General features: G+C 37.1%; 1 protein-coding gene across 1 annotated transcript in view; it reads left to right on the top strand.

The window, feature by feature from the left end:
* The window catches only part of LOC107565346 (myosin-11-like), a 34,910-nt gene that overhangs the window by 12,523 nt on the left and 4,306 nt on the right, over window positions 1–18,081 (top strand). The window contains exons 8-13 of the mRNA XM_016250561.1: window positions 477–591; window positions 3,497–3,630; window positions 9,790–9,899; window positions 10,053–10,221; window positions 15,066–15,170; window positions 15,303–17,879. Of these exons, the coding sequence (XP_016106047.1) occupies window positions 477–591; window positions 3,497–3,630; window positions 9,790–9,899; window positions 10,053–10,221; window positions 15,066–15,170; window positions 15,303–17,879 (3,210 nt within the window). The remainder of the gene's footprint in view (window positions 1–476; window positions 592–3,496; window positions 3,631–9,789; window positions 9,900–10,052; window positions 10,222–15,065; window positions 15,171–15,302; window positions 17,880–18,081) is intronic.

Below are 18,081 nucleotides of genomic sequence, written 5' to 3' on the forward strand. Positions count from 1 at the left end.
CATTTCAGACTATGACTTTTTTCCTTCAAACACAAAGTAGACCCTTAGCCCTCAGTTGCCAGTCTCTAATTTCACTAAGACATGCATTACATTCAAACATGTTGTGTAAAGAAGATGCACTAAGGGCTGTCAGTGTAGTCAAAGGCTATTACTTTTCACATGTTTTGTAACTGATCTTAAATTTGAAGTTTGAAGATGTTGAAAAATACAAGAAAGCCATGCAGGTTTGGAAGGACATGAGGGTGAGTCATTTATTATTTTTTTATTTTTGTTGTCCTGATTTGCAGATTTGTGGGGTTTTTTTACTACTCATTTGAAGCATTTTTATTTATTTTATATATATATATTTTAGCTACAATATATATATATATATATATGTTTTATTTATTTTTTATTTTTTTAAGAAGTGATGTATTGTAGTAGTAGTAATAATAATAATACTAATAATAATGCATGTTCTTTATTTCTTTCTACAGGAGGACTTGGAATTTCATAGTAGGCAAGACCCAATAGGCCCCACTGATTGCGATGTTCTTGTGAATGGAGAGAACATGGGTGGATGGTGGCCACAGCACAGTGCTGCAGATACAGGTGTGAAACCCATTAGACACTGTCCATGTTCTAAATGTTTGCCATGTGCAGTTTTTGAGTCATGTGCACTTCACTTGAGTGTGATGATCTCCATCTTTATTTATCTCTGTGCACCAAATAAGAATGGTTGTCCAAGTTGGTCATATTAAGAAATATGTAAATTGGAAGGGATTTATCATCTGATTATCTGAAGGTTATTGAGATTCTAGTCAACTGTAAACCCTTCTGTATCAATACAAAGAAGACATAACTGTTATAATAAAATAATTGTAATAACAGAACAGCTAATAACAACAACTACTAAATAGTAATAAAATACTAGGGTAAATCCAAGTGTAAAGTGGATAATAAAATAAAGTGCATAGAATGAAAAGTGCAAGTAACATTATCTTATTACATGCAGGGCTTGACATTAACACCCGCCAACCCACCAAATGCGGGTGGATTTCAGCAGTGGTGGGTAATATAATCAGTCCCACTAGCCACTTTGGCGGGTTGAATGTTATATAGCCTACAGTAACAGAGCTTGTTAGGACAAGTGGATTTTTGAAGGGGCAAGTGAAAGAGAATTTTACTTGCCCAACCGCTCAACTAATCGAGAATGATTCTGATTTTATTATATTCAGTTTAAATGGCAATTGATAATGAATAATCAACGGTAACAACGTCACACCAGTTGAGGCTCATGTAGCCTGTCTGTATGTAAAACATTCTCGTGGAGAAATCAGAACAAATGAACGCAACTGCACACAGAAGAAACATACTGTGGTAAAAATGTTACTTTTAAGTTTTTTATATTTATAACATAGCATAGTTAAGCGACATGACATGACCAAGAGAATGAAGTGTTCACTGAAAACTGCTATACAAAAGTTCAAATGAGTAGTTAATGTACATTTTAGTATTGTCAATGTTGACTGTTTTTGCTAGATTTGGTTAACAAAAATAGTTCCAAACAAAGATCACAGCAGAACAGCCGCGCATCTCTGAGCAACACAGCTGTGTTTTGTTACTGAATGATTCTGCGTTTTTTGAATTAATCATTTGAGTCAATGATTCAGTGATCTATTCATAAAGACAGGCATTTGTTTCATTCTTGAATCAACAAATTGTTTGAATGAATGCCTGTGAAGGTTGATGCCACCTTCTGGTGGTTTACTTTCATATTTAAAAGTAGCTTATCTTTGCATTTTTCCAACATTTTATATTTGCATATTTAAAAAAAAAAACTGATTTAAAGGGGTCATATGATGCGATTTCAGTTTTTCCTTTCTCTTTGGAGTGTTACAAGCTCTTGGTGCATAAAGAAGATCTGTAAAGTTGCAAAGACTAAAGTCTCAAATCCAAAGAGATATTCTTTATAAAAGTTAAGAGTCAGCCACACCTACCTAAACCTAAAACATATCTACCTCACTATCTGGGAAGATTTGCATAACGCCACCCAAATGTTCACACAAAGAAAGGACGTGAAGGCGCTGTGTGTTTCGTTGTGAAAGCAAAACTACTTTGTTTGGCCTTCCAAAAGAGGACGATATTTGGTTCGTCATGCCTGGAGCTGATCCGTGCTGGTTGCTGAGGTAATACAACAACTTTGCGCTGTGGATCGCCGGTTCGGCTTTCACCATGTACGAAGCGAAGTCCAGCCCGGGGTCGTCACATGTGGTTGCCGCAAGCCTCCTTCGTCGAAGCCGTTCTCAAGCCCACCGCCTCTGCTCACTCTAGCCCTCCGGCCGTTCCTCACTATAGCCCCCGGCCTCTGCTCACTCTAGGCCACCGCCGTGTGTGACGCTGTGTTTCGTTGTGAAAGCGAAACTACTTTGTTTGGTCTTCCAAAAGAGGACGATATCCGCTCAACGTGTAAAAAAAACAGTATGTCATTATAATCCATAATTATGTCCCCACTGGATGCAACGAATGCCTCGTTTATAATGGATTTTCATGTTTTTGAATCATCGCCCCGGCCTGACAGGGCATCATCACAATATGGTAAGGGGCGTAACATTTCCGTCACACGCTTGAGGTATTCAGCCAATCACAACGCACTGGATAGCTGGCCAATCACAGCACACCTTGCTTTTCAGACCGATGAGCTTTGTAAAAACGACGCGTTTCAGAACGGCGGGGCATAGAGGAGAAACAATAATGTACAGTATGTGGAAAATAATGTGTTTTTTTAACCTTAAACCGCATAAACACATTTCATTACACCAAATACACACAATAATGTTCTTTTTAGCAACATCATATGACCCCTTTAAAACACCAGTACCATTTCATGATTTATGCTCTTGTAATTTTGCAGTGTAAATGTATTCATGCTACATTTTAGCTTCATTAAACTGTCTGTGTAAATGCATCTAACGCCACTTCAGCTGCTTCTGTTTCTTCTGCAGTGAAAAGATAGCTTTTTGATTGGTAACAACAATATTGTCTTATTATATTAAGGGAAATTATTAATAAAATGTAAGAATTTGATATGAAAGATGATGCATGCATTTAATATGGTTGGGGGGGAAATGACCTTGAAATTGATTTTAAAAAATGTTAGTATGCAGTACTATGTAATTAATTTCCCAGCAACAAAATTGTGGCCAGTGAAAATAATTTTGGAAAACCACTTGCCACAGTGGCTGTTGAGCAAAAAAGTTCATGCCAAGCCCTGATTACACGGCTCTGTGGAATACTCGATTCTGATTGGTCAGACACCACATTCCGAGGTATGTTATTCCCTGATAACAACCGGTAAAAACAACTAAAACAGGCTCATTCGGGTAACTGCAGTTGGGGCTATTCGCTTACTGGGAACATTTTTTCTTCACGGAAGCTTTGCGTTTGGTTGGCTAATGACATTTTAAAACTCAAATTGATAAATTAAGACACATGCCATTTCTTTTCACTTGTTTAGATGGCTTGAGGTCTGTTGTTGAAGAGCTTGAACTAGAGAGAAACCAACTGCAGGAACAGATTTTGGTCCTTGAGAAACAGTGCCAAGATCTAGAGGACCGTCTGCAACTTCAGGCTCGCATTGAATTGCTACAGGTACACAGAAACTGTTTGGACTACGTATAACGGCGCTATCAATACCAGCCTCTGCAGTTACACTGCTTGCCAACTGACCCTTTGCTAAGCCTGCACCCTCACTTATTGCAGCTGTCAGTCACTAAATTATTGTATTGGATTGCCTCAGGAATCATTAGATATAGTGGAAATGAATCAGGCCTAGTCACTTTATTTACCTTCCTATAATCTGCACAGAAGCCTATTTTTTTCCATCAAAAACTATCTATAATCCAACAAATGAGTCAACATAACATTTTTTAAGGGGTGGTTGATTGCGATTTCACTTTTTTAACGTTAGTGTGTAATGTTGCTGGTAAACAATATCTGCAAAGTTACGACGCTGAAAGTTCAATGCAAACGGAGATATACCGTCTTTTAAAATTATGGCAGTTTAATGCTTACAAAAATGGCTTGTAGGGACTACAATGAGCTTCTTCCCGGGTTGGTGACATCACAAACCCTGAAATTTACATAAATCCTGCCCCCGGGAACATGCAACAAAGGGGGCGAGGCCATGTTGCGCTGCTTTAGAGAAAGGAAGAGTTGTTGCCATGCCGTCAAAACTAGGGGTGCACGAAAAAATCTATTCATATATGAATAGCGATTCTGTATTCTAACGATTCTAATGGATTCACAAGTTTCAAAATCAGTGTTCTAAAGCAGCGGTTCTTAATCCTGTTCCTTGTGTCCCCCTGCTCTGCACACACTCTGCTCTGCATCTCTCTCTCTCTCTCTCACCTGATCATCAGCTCCAGGCCTCCAATAAACTGTGTTCCAGTTATACACTTTGTGTATAGACAGATATTTTTCACATAACTACGAGAAGCGTTAAACATGGACGCGCATGTGGTTGGCGTGCTGTATTAAAGCTTTAATCAGGATAAAACCGTATATTAAAAGCTAGCAACAACAAACAAAAAAACATACCGTTAAGAGCCATGTGCTTGCACAGGTTCTGCGTGATCCTCTTCACTAATATCCTCTGCATCTCATTCGGGCTCAAATTGATAAGAAATATTGATGACGCCATTGTTTACAATACAACACAGGAGCACATGCCACTTAGGTGAGGGGCGTGATGCTTAGACGCACACTAGGCGGTTTAACGAATCACAACACATTGGGCCAGCTAACCAATCTGAGCCCATTGCATATTTCTGAGGGAGGGGCTTCATAAAAACAGGAAATCATTGGAGCGTTCAAAGGAGAAGGGACATAGTGGTGTATAATAAAGGTAATTATGTGAAAATGATGATGTGATTAGGACACATGTTAGACTGCACCCCATGAACCCAATCAAGCCTATAAAAAAACAGTCAACCACCCCTTTAGACATTATATAGATATTTTTGGGCCGCTAAAGCCTTACCTATAACTAACCATAACAATTTCTGAAAAATATTGTTAGTGAAAGAAAATTTTAAAAACCTAGGTGTGATTAATTGTCTTAAAAAATACAGCTATGAAGTAGTTCCAAATCTGTTGACCGTGTTACAGTTCTATATCACTTGGCCAAATAATTTCTACTACTGTATTACAAAGGCCATTCAAAGATACTGACCAACCAAACAAAATGACAATTTCCATAATTTCCCTGCTAATAACTGCATGTCTATGGCTCAAGCCTCTGTTACTAGATCTATAAGCTTTTTGAATTGGCAACGAAAGATGAGGATGGGATGCATAAGAAAGTAATTCTACTATCAAGAATGTTTTAGTGACAAAAACTGGACAAATGTATTAAGGGAAAACAATTTAGACACATAAAATACAATAATAAACTTACAAAATCTAACAAAGTAATAGATTGTCAGCAAGAGTGGCCTCTGTATGATTTGTCACTAATATTTTTAAGGTGCTGGGGCTTATCAAAAGGTCAGTTTTAGCTGTTTCCAAAAAAAAAAAAAAAATGCTAAGTGATGCAAGTCTTTAATTTTTCTTTAATTGTAGGGAAAACAAATATATTTTTGACAGTGTGAATCATGTAAAATCTCGCAATGAGTGTTGGATAGCCAGTTAATGAACTGTATATTGGTTGATCTATATGCAACACTCCTCTAACACAGGCAACGTTTGGTATAGATGAAGGAGGTCGAGCATTTTCCCTATCTCAGGTTTGTTTGTTTGTGTAAGCTTCCAAAAGCACATCTGAGCGTGGAAACTTCTCTTTGTACTATACTTATCACTGTTTCTACTAGAGCCTGACCGATATATTGTTTTGCCGATATATCGGTATCGGCGAATATGCCGCTGATATGAACTTTTACAGAACATATAACGCCGATAAAATGCTTGAAATGGTGTAATTATTTAGTTTGTCCAGCAGAGCACACGCCATTGTTTGCTACTGGCGACCTGGATGAAAAGCTTTAAAGCTTAAGTCTATGGCCATATCGCTGCAACGACGTGGCGAATCCGCACCAAATTTGGGGGATCCCTTCAGCTCGAGGAACCCTCTCGAACGCTAATCGAGTGTACGTCTAGAGGCCCGCTTTCGAATGAGACCACCCCCGAGTTGATAGCCCCCGGGGTTCGGGAGTTATGGGTGGTTAAATAATTAACGAAGTGGACTTCACATGAAATTCCGCCATGATTACAGTTCCAAGGGAACGTACATGTTACATTCAAAGGGCATTAAAGTGCACGAGACGTGAATTTATATTGTATTTATCGGAATTATTATTATTGTATCTGCCTTTTTTAACTCCCTAATATCGGTATCGGCCCCAAAAAACCCGTATCGGTCGGGCTCTAGTTTCTACTGTTTTAACACTGTCCTCTTCACACTATAAATAAGAGTGCAGTTCACACAGGGTGTGTCAACAGTGGTTTTTAACCGTTTGAGTTAAGCTAGGGCTGCATAAGTAGTCAAAAAATATCATTGTAATTACATATATGGCTGCCAGGACTATGCAATTGTAAAAAGAAACCATTATTGCCAGGGATGCACATAAGTGATTAGTAATGCACTAGGTAAATAAGTTCAGACTGCTCCTTTGCATACCGAAATGGTTGACAGATCACCATGTTGTGCATTAACTGTATGAGATTTACATTCAAACTGAAAGCATAAATCTAGGCTATGCACTGCCCATTTCAGAGCAAAAAGCCTTATTGCTTCACTTGACAGCGCTAAAATCAGCAGAGCATATACTTACTTGCCAGCAAACATATTTTATTGGACTGTACAGCTTTTAATGTACAGAGAAAACTATTTTATGAAGTGAACTCATTTAAAGAGTTATTTAGTAAAATTTTGTCAGGAAAAGTCACGTTAATGTAAAAAATCTTGTGTGATATAACATGTTTGTTTGCTGGATTTTATTGTATTTATTATACTTGTATTTTTTAAATAGTTTTTGCCATGAAAATAGCCTTTGATGTTGACATGGCATTAAATAAATATATACTATACTATACTATACTTGCCAGCAACCCGTCAAAATAAAAGCTTGCTGAGTTTAGGTTTGAAGATGATGAAAATATATATTTAAAGTAAAGAAATAAAAGGAACTGAAAATGTGAATACATTGCATTTTCCAGTGTACTATAAAATAATTGTACTTTTATTTAATACTCACTTTCTATTTTAAAATATAATGGTATTATCACACTTTATTTTTTTATTAAAAAAATGAAATAAAGTGCAATAATGCTATTATTAATTTATTTTTTATAGTAGGTCACACTATGCTCAGGGTGATCACCAAACCAAATCTTCAGGTGCTCTGATGAGAACCAGACCGAGAAACTTATGTGTATCCCTGACTATACTATAGCACGATATTGACATGTACTCCAGTTGCATCAAAAGATTAATGTTGCAGTGCATGTATCCCATTTTTAGGAGTTTTTGTGAGAGTGCAGGACTGAGTCAGTGAGCTGACACTTCCAGCATACAATTTATTCATAATTTGATTTTCTTTTTTTTTTTTTTATTGTGCTAAGACAGAGGCACCAAACTCAGTTCCTGGAGGGCCGCAGCCATGCAGAATTTAGCTTCAACCTCAAACGCACCTGATTCAGCTAATTAAGTCTTTCAAATTTTAAAAACCACAGGAATGAATGAGTGTTGGAGCAGGGTCGGAGGTAAACAGCAGCTGGAATAATTCAAGTGAGCATTTCATTGACTAGTGGTCATGATTTAAAGGGGTCATATGATGCGATTTAAATTTTTCCTTTCTCTTTGAGTGTTACAAGCTCTTGGTGCATAAAGAAGATCTGTAAAGTTGCAAAGACTAAAGTCTCAAATCCAAAGAGATTTTCTTTATAAAATTAAAAAGAGTCAGCCACGCCTCCCTAAAACGGCTCGTTCTAACATGCCCCCACATATCTACATCACTATGTGGCAAGATTTGCATAACGCCGCCCAAATGTTCATGCAAAGAGAGAAGGCCTAACTTTTATTCTAACTGTAGTATTGTTGCTGCCGCCATGTTGTGAATGCGCTGTGTGATTCGTTGTGAATGCGAAACTACTTTGTTTGGCCTTTCAAAAATGGACACGACTATAAATCAGTGGTTAAGTTGTATTTACAACACTGTTCCAGAACACTTCAACCCAAATATTCAGATGTGTGCAGCACATTTTATGTTGGACTGTTTACTGATCCTGGTAGAGTAGACTACAATGCCGGCATTTCTGTATTGCATTAGTTTGGAATATTTCTCATGGGCATTTAATAATTTTTGACTTTGTAGTGTGAGTTAAATCTTTTTTGTTTGGCACATTTTACCCGTAAATGGAAACCTGCTTAATTATTATGCACACCTGTGTATAAGGCATTTTTCACTCCCAGCCATTGTTAACAATTACACATCACTTATAAATGATTGTTGTTATAAATGATTGAATATAAAACAGTAGGTATTACATTTGATGTGGTTTGGAATGAGTAAATTGTACTTGGGGGGGGGGGGGGGAAAATTATGCATGCACTGTAATAACAATGTTTAAAAAAAAAATCTGGGTTAGAGTAATACCCTTACAATGGAGGTGAATTGGGTCACATTTTGGAGGATATAAGGTCATCCATTAACCATTGAATTGGACAAGGTCCAAAATGCAACAGTATGAAAACAAATAGGTCTAAAACATCATTACTTAAAGGGGCTATGTGTAAGAATGTTCATGTGTCTTATCACTTTTTGTATTGCCGATGTAACAAAACTTAAATACAAGACCTTCCCTGACATTTTAGGTTGTCTCTGAAAGCCTGTAGGCAGATTTTTATTTTTGAAGGACTTGGGATATTTAGCTGGGAAAATCAAAAGCATGTGATGTTTACACACATTCCAGAGAGTCTCTCTTCTATTCAGTGACATGAAATGAATGCTTATGCAGTGTTCAGGGTAATGCCAAAAGAGCTACTCTGTACTATAATGTCAATGTGACATGCAAAGAAAATGGGTTAATAGTCTCACATAGCCAGATCTATATAGTCTATAGCCTCATATATACTTGCAATCCAACTATCATAACAGTGTAATCTGTTGACATGATACCAGAGCTTGTGCAAACATTTACACATCACTTTGCTCAGATGTTTTATAACTGCTTCTTTCTCACCGCTGTCATTTTTATTGTGTTTGTTTTGTTATTGAGAAGAGAGAATACATATGCGTGAACACATTGTGTGCACAAGCTTGAGCATGAAGAACAAGTTGCTGGCTGCAATTCATTTAACAGCCACAGGTACCGCTAAGGTATCACTAACTCTACATATAGCCCCTTTAAGTTGACCAAGACAGGATCTGATTCTTTTTTTTTTTTCAGAGACAGGGACAGTGTAAATGTAAAAAGAACTGGGCACTTTTTCATTTGGTACAACTCTTGGACCATGTCAAAGGTTCTGAGTTTGGTTCTTTTAAAGAGGATTTGAGTGTGAAAACACCCTTAATGTACCGATGCATAAAATGACAGCAAACTAGTTTCCAGCTTGTTTTTGATGTGTATTAGTTGGTATTCTTACAGTATTTGAGGGCAATAATCAGCAATTCTGATTTTTGTCATCATCATGCAGCCCTAGGTTAAGCACACATTTATCTATAACGACATGACACGCAGTTGGGCCGTGTGGTGGATTTTCGCTATTTTGCTTGAATTGCTGTTATGATCTGTCATCTTCCTATCCATCAGAATGAATCTGAGCGCCTGCAGGCACAGGTTGCCAACCTTCGCAGTCAGCAGATAAGAGACACAGAAAAGCATCAGCTACTCATTGCCAGCCTGAACAAACAACTCAAAGGGTAATTATTTAAAATTAGGTACTGGAGCCTAATTGCAGAAACATTCCAACTCAGATTCTTGTCTGTTTTGTAGCCATGGTAATCTCATTTATACACTGTGCTGTGTTTATAGCAGAAAAAAATTAATAAAATTTAACATATCTGTTGAATCAGACTGAGCAGCACACAGGAGTGTCTGGAGTCCTCGCTCATGGAAAAGGAGCACACGCTTGCCAGAACCTCAGAGAAACTGGAATTTATTGACAGTCTGAGAGAGGCTTTAGAAACAAAAGAAAAACAAAACCAAGAAACAACTGAAAAACTGCTTCAGACTGAACACAACGTGAGTAAATATGAACTGTATTGTAATATTGAGTACATATTTAACAAGATAACACATCTAGATGATTGGGCATACAGGTGCATCTCAATAAATTAGAATGTCGTGGAAAAGTTCATTTATTTCAGTAATTCAACTCAAATTGTTAAACTTGTGTATTAAATAAATTCAATGCACACAGACTGAAGTAGTTTACGTCTTTGGTTCTTTTAATTGTGATGACTCTTTTCAGATGAGCGCAAGTTTTCTAGGACCAGAAACCAAGGTCCTAGAGTCTGGAGGAAGGGTGGAGAAGCTCATAGCCCAAGTTGCTTGAAGTCCACTGTTAAGTTTCCACAGTCTGTGATGATTTGGGGTGCAATGTCATCTGCTGGTGTTGGTCCATTGTGTTTTTTGAAAACCAATGTCACTGCACCCGTTTACCAAGAAAGGTTGGAGCACTTCATGCTTCCTTCTGCTGACCAGCTTTTTGAAGATGCTGATTTCATTTTCCAGCAGGATTTGGCACCTGCCCACATTGCCAAAAGCACCAAAAGTTGGTTAAATGACCATGGTGTTGGTGTGCTTGACTGGCCAGCAAACTCACCAGACCTGAACCCCATAGAGAATCTATGGGGTATTGTCAAGAGGAAAATAAGAAACAAGAGACCAAAAAATGCAGATGAGCTGAAGGCCACTGTCAAAGAAACCTGGGCTTCCATACCACCTCAGCAGTGCCACAAACTGATCACCTCCATGCCACGCCGAATTGAGGCAGTAATTAAAGCAAAAGGAGCCCCTACCAAGTATTGAGTACATGTACAGTAAATGAACATACTTTCCAGAAGGCCAACAATTCACTAAAAATGTTTTTTTATTGGTCTTATGAAGTATTCTAATTTGTTGAGACAGTGAATTGGTGGGTTTTTGTTAAATGTGAGATAAAATCATCACAATTAAAAGAACCAAAGACGTAAACTACTTCAGTCTGTGTGCATTGAATTTATTTAATACACAAGTTTCACAATTTGAGTTGAATTACTGAAATAAATGAACTTTTCCACGACATCCTAATTTATTGAGATGCACTTGTATATTAGGGATGCACCGATACCACTTTTTCCAGTACTCACCCTATATATATATATATGCACACACGCATACATACAGGGCTTCCGCAGGTCCTCAGAAATCTTAAATTTAGTTTTTATCAAATGTAAGGCCGTAATAAGTCTTAAATTGTCTTAAATAGTGTTAACTCTTTCCCCGCCAGTATTTTTGAAAAAAGTTGCCAGCCACCGCCAGCGATTTTGATGATTTTCACTCAAATTTGATGGCCTCCAGAATATTTTGCTGTATGAATATTTGAATATGCAATACACCAAAATAAAGATCAGAGCCTCTACTTTTAAACAAAAAAAATCCGTTTTATTCTAGCTTAAAGCATTCTTTTTTTTTATCAACACTTGAATATAGATAGGTTTCATAAAAATGCATAATTTTGAGCAAAAAGGTGAGAAAATGAAATTTTTATCAAAAACTACATCTGGGTAATATTCAGTACGATTATCAAAGCATAAATCCAGTAAATCGCTTCTATCAACACCTCCAAAGCTTGCACAGACATATACCACTTCCTGGATCAACATTTTACTCCGTAACATTATGCAGTTTTCATTTATATGCTGCCATTGCTGATGATCACATTATTTTTCATATGCATCTGTTTACATAAGAGATCGCTCGTTTCTCCGTCCTGTTCATGTGTGTTTTTGTTCGGGAGGTTTTGTACTCATTCAGACGATGTGTAATAGCGCCCCCTAGTGTATAACAGTGAAAACCCGAAAAGCCATAAAAACTTGTCTTGGGCGGGGAAGCGTTGTCTTCTAAAAGACGAGATAACTCGTCAATAGCGGGGAAAGAGTTAATTATGATTTCAAGAGGACTAAAATTTGAGGACAGAAAGACAAGAATTGCGATATGGCTTAATGTGACAAATAAACTTTTTAAAAGGCTTTGATTTCATTGAATAAATATAATTGCTACACGTTTTAAAGTCCGGTGCAGCGCTGCTTTGTGTACTGCGGGTACCGGGGAAACTGCTATACTTCTGCCGTTCTGAAAGCGCGACCTGCTGTCAGATGAATTATGCTTTTTTTCTATAAGCACGTCTGCTGTTTTTGTTCAGACTAATGTGAAAATTAACTCATTTTATTAAGAGAGTAAAATATATTTGTTATTTAATTAATATAATAATTGCTTGGTAATTGTTTAAATTAATGTAATAGTTCATAATTTGGCATCAGTTTTCTTAAAAAATGGTTTAAAGGCTGAAATGTGAAGTTTTTCATTCTATAATAATAATAATAATAATATATATATATATATATATATATAAGCATGTATATGCCGTATGCTTACTTTTTGCCCAGGGCTGTTTGCGTATTACAACTTGTCCGCAATCTACTGTCATGTTATCTTCCCCTTTAACTGTGTTTCATGCTGTTGTGTGAAGCTTGCGATTCTTTGTTGTAATTGGTGCATTATTACTTCTCGTGCTTAAGTATTGGTTGGTAAAATAAATTAAAGAACAAAACATATAAGGAGAAGTGACATAACTGAAAAAAACACACCCAAGGTGGCAGTGCAGCCATGACACGAAACAACTACTGTCGCATCTTACTAACAGCCGAGCCTCTGATACTAATTACAAAGCATAATTTTAGATCAAGTAATTGCACCGTTGCTATGCAGTTGATGTGAATGTGAATTACTGCATATGTGCAGCTTTCCTAACCTATTTTATTGATAGTCCCTTGCCCTTAAATGTCTTGTGTGAGAGAGAGACAGAAGCACTGACCACAGACTGGTGGTTGTAAAACTGATGCCAAGTGTAATAATAATCCATTTCAGGCCCGGTTCTACGGCATTGAAAGAAAGCAATAGCACCCTCAGGTGAAGCAATAATAATAGCATATTGACAAAAGATCTGGCAAGCTATCCAGTCCGTATTTGTTTTCTGTGAAGTGTCAAAGGTTCCTATTTACAACGTATTTTTGCAGCGTTGAGCAATTTCTCAATCGCAGACTGTTGATTTCTTGAATGCATATATATATATATATATATATATATATATATTAGGGATGTAACGGTACATGTATTCGTATTGAACCGTTCGGTACAAGGCTTTCGGTTCAGTACGCATTACAAACCGAATGATTTGTTGGACTAATCCTATGACATTTGGAAAATAAAAGAGCTTAAAGTGTGTGAAATATAATGTTCTCAGTCCCGCTGCGCTTAACTAGGCAGCCCAAACGACATAACAGGCAACGTGCTGTCTGCCCAGTGGCATAGCGGACGGGCACACAATAACCTCCCCTTGCTGGGTTGCTTCGAAAGACAATGATCTTGTATCGATGATAGCCAGAGATATTGTCAAAAACATCAATGTTTGGCAATATTAAGAGGATTTGGCATTTCTATCAGAAAGACTCCGAGAGAAGGTAAACGTTTACATGGTATTTATTCTGTAAAGTGTTAACGGATGGTGGTGAGTGAGTTAAAATAATTGGTGAATAGTTGTATAGAAAAATTATTTTGGCATAGGCCCCATCCTTTGTCCAAATCCTGGGGCCCGGTTCTACGGCGTTGAAAGAAAGCAATAGCACCCTCAGGTGAAGCAATAATAATAGCATATTGGCAAAAGATCTGGCAAGATTTGGCTGATACTAAAAATCGGTGAAATAAAAAGCTTAGCCTATATTTCAAGCACCGACTTTCAAAAACAACCTGTTTAACACAAAATACGTTTATTCTCATTTTTTTTCCACTATGTACAGGCCACAAGAGAAATATTAAGTGAATAAATGAAAACAGTTAGCTATATACCGTTATCAGCATATGCTGAAGTAGATTCGTCTCTCGTCGTCTCTGAGAGAATATGCGGCATCAGATGCCGAAAGCTCAGTCATTCCGTTTTTACTTTCACTTTCTGCATAGTGAGTTGACTGAGATTAAGACGTTCTCATTGCGCAAAGTTGCACATTGCTTGTGTGATATCCGTTGGCTCACCTTCATGGTTTAAAACAGAAATATTTCCAACACTGCGACGTAACCAATTACCCCCGTACCGAACCAAACTGTGACTTTTGTGAACCGTTACACCCCTAATATATATATATATATATTTAATATGAATAATGAAAATGAAACGATCAAGATGAAATTTTTATACACAGTCCCCCCCAATTTCAGGGGCTCAAATGTAATTAGACAAATAAATATAATCATAAATAAAATGTTCAATTTTGATATTTTGTTTATAATCCTTTGCAGGCAATGACTGCCTTAAGTCTGGAACTCATGGAAATAACGATGATGTAGAAATAATGAAGGAATAGCCCACGGCTGTCCATGAAACAGCTTTTGAGTCAATTGTCCAATTACTTATGGTCCCTTGAAAAGGGGGAAGTACATATTAAAGAGCTGTAATTCCTTAACCTGTCCTCGAATTTTAATGTTAATACCCTCAAATTAAAGATCAGAATGTGCACTTTAAGCCCACATTCATTATATAATGGTAACTTGAATATGTTTTGGTCAGCAGCTAAAATAATAAAAATTGTGCCCGTGTCCAAATATAACACCTCTTCACCACTCAAGTGAATGTAAATAATGTAATAAATATTGTGGGTATGTGATTTTTACAAGCGTTTTAGAGCTTTTTGCATTCAGTATCTATTTTAGTTTTTTAAACCATTTAGTCCAGACCCAAGAATCAACAGTGTCGCACATTTAAGAAAATGACACCGTATATGTGATTTATTGAATCACATATGAGTAATTGAGACTACCTTCCCATGCAGCTGGCTGAAGTTACAAAGACATGCAGCACCTTTGAGAAGGAAAACTCAGAGATGAAAGCAACTGTTGCAGAACTGACACTCAAACTCGGTGTGCTGAAAGACAAGGTAACATCTTATAGACATGATTGTTCACTGGCTCCCATGTCACATTTTTTTCCACAATTACATTTCGACAAAATAATTATTTATTTGATTAAGTTGATTAACACATCTTTACATTCCATTTTCTTGTTTCAGATCCAGAAACAAGAGACAACTATAGAATCATTGCAGAATGATCTGGTTCAAACAAACGATGATCTCGACAGACTGAACGCTGCACATCTGGAAGAAAGAGCACAACTGGTTCATGACTTGCAGAGATGTGAGCGTGAAATCGATAGACTTCAAGATGTCATCACTGATAAGGATAAAGATATATTGGCACTAACATCCAGTACAGCAGAATATTCAGAGCAAATTCATGAACTAAAACAGGAAATGAAGTTCAAAGAGAATGTGCTGACTAAAATTGAACAGGATGTTCAAATCTTTAGAGACCCACAGCTTTCTGACCAACAGTTCTTTAATGTCCTAATACCTCAGCTGATTGAGCAGTTGAAGAGAACTGAAACTGATCTAAAAGTATCAAAAAAAGACGTTGAGTCAAAGAGTAATGACATTAAAGACTTGACCAAGCAAACAGAAGAGCACAAGAAAACAATTCAGGATCTCCGCATGGAAATACAGAAGCTGAATATGAATCTCAAAGACCAGCTATTGGATAGAGAACAAGTGCATGAAAAAGACTCTTTCCTGGATGAACGTAATAAGTTGCTTGCTGAAGTCAGCAAACATGAAAGTGAGCTTTTAATGTTCTCTAGAAAACTTGAGGAGCAGGTTGAATGTCAAGAACAGCTTAAGAAAGATGTCCAAGATAAGTCAAAGATAATATCTGTATTGGAGGATAAGCTGAAGATTGTTCAAGAGGAGACAGTAGCTGAGAGAGATAGATTTAACAAAGAGCTTAGGATTCGAAATGAAGCCAAAGAAAACCTTGAGAAAGACTTGTCTGATAAAATTGAGCGTATTCAATCTGTGAATAATAACAATCAGAAACTTCAGGAATCGCTTGAGCAGACTTTGGGTGAGCTTGCAAGACAAAAGCAGCACCTGGATAATGCTAAGGAGCAAATGCAAGCTGTGCAAGATCAGAATTACAACTTGATTTTACAAGTCGAAAGTCTCACTAATGACAATTGTCAATTGAAGAGGGAAATTGAGGCTAGCGTCCAGTCCCTCTCTGATGTTTCAGAAGAAAAGAAAAGACTGGCAAGCAAAATATCTGAAGTTGAACAGCAGCTTTTAGAAAGTGTTAAAACAATAGAACACTTGCAAAGAGATAAGGAAGAGCTAACACTCAAAGGAAATGAATTGAACAAAGAACTTGAGCAAAACAAACAGTCAATGGCTAATATAATTTTAGAAAAAGATGGCATTGTTGGACTCCATGAGACATTGAGCAGGCAACATCAACAATTACAAGAAATGTTGGAAGAGAAACAAAAAGAAGTGCTTACACTAGCCCAAGTTATGTCTGAAATGAATAACAAGGTTGCAAAATCACTTGAAAAAAATTACAAACTTGATGAACAGAATAAGTACCTTCAGAAACAAACAAATGAACAGATGAAGTCACTCACAGAAACAATCAAGGAGAGGGAGAATCTACTAAACAAAATCTTGATTTTTGAAACACAAGATGTGGAAAACCGTAAAACCATGGAAGGCTTGCTTAAACAAAAGGAACATTTGCTTTTGCAAGTAGAGGAGCACGACAATATAGAAAAGAAACTGCAGTCTGGAGCTGAGACCTTGCAGGAAAAGTCTTTAGAATGTGCAGCCCTCTCAAAATGTCTCGGGGAGACCAAAGAGGAAGTAGATCATCTTAGGAGAGAACTTGAATCCACCACTTCTCAAGTCCTTCAATACAAACATATTGTTTTTGAAAAAGAAAAGACCTTAACAGACCAAAGTACACAAATGGAAGCTTATCAGCACCAACTCAAGCAATTGGAAGACAGTCTTTCTATTCTTCAAGAACAAGCTTGTAATTATAAATCAGGTCTGACAGAGAAAGACACACTGCTGCAGAAAGAATCTAATTCATGTCGTTTGCTACAAAACGAACTTGGTCATGAAAGAGAACTTGTTTTTATCCTTCAACAAGAGATGAGTTCTCTGAAAATGGAGTGTTCCAGACTGAACCAGACTTTGGAAGTGAAAGAGAGCACTTTAAGAGAGAAAAATCTTGAATGCCACAATCACTCAGATGAATTGTACAGAAGAAATGAGTCGGTGCTTTCTCTAACTAGTCAGCTTGGTATTATGAATGAAAATATTGTGAAGCTTGAATCTGATAATGCACATTTAAAAGGCACTTTAGAGGAGCATTTAGCAGAAAATATAAGATTAAAAGAGGAGCTCAGACAGGAACAAATAGAGGTTGTGGAATATCAAGATAATGTCCAGGCAATGAATGACCAAAACATTATAATTAAATCTGAACTGAAGAATTCAATGGCAGAAATATTTAGACAACAAGAGATGACCACATCCCTACGAAAGGAATTGGAAAGTAAAAGAGTCGAACTGGCATCTTTGGCAGAACAGTTAGAATCCAAACACTCTCAACTTGAAGCTTTACAACTTGCTCTGCAAGGGAAAGAGGACGTTTTCAGGACACAGGAGATGTCTGTAAATAAGATGCAAGTAAAACTTTTGGAAGGTGAAAGTCAAATCACCCAGAAAATAACAGTGATCTCTGAGCTACAGGTGCTGCAGTGCAGTGGTTCAGTAATCATTACTTTTTTGTGCTTTAATCGAAATGTTGGCGCTGCCACCAAACTTGACAGTGGGTACGGAAAGTATTCAGACCCCCTTAAATTTTTCATTCTTTGTTATATTGCAGCCATTTGCGAAAATCATTTAAGTTAATTTTTTTCCTCATTAATGTACACACAGCACCCCATATTGA

The sequence above is a fragment of the Sinocyclocheilus grahami genome, unplaced genomic scaffold (genome assembly GCF_001515645.1).
Source record: "Sinocyclocheilus grahami isolate Dianchi unplaced genomic scaffold, SAMN03320097.WGS_v1.1 scaffold995.1, whole genome shotgun sequence".
Lineage (NCBI taxonomy): Eukaryota > Metazoa > Chordata > Actinopteri > Cypriniformes > Cyprinidae > Sinocyclocheilus > Sinocyclocheilus grahami.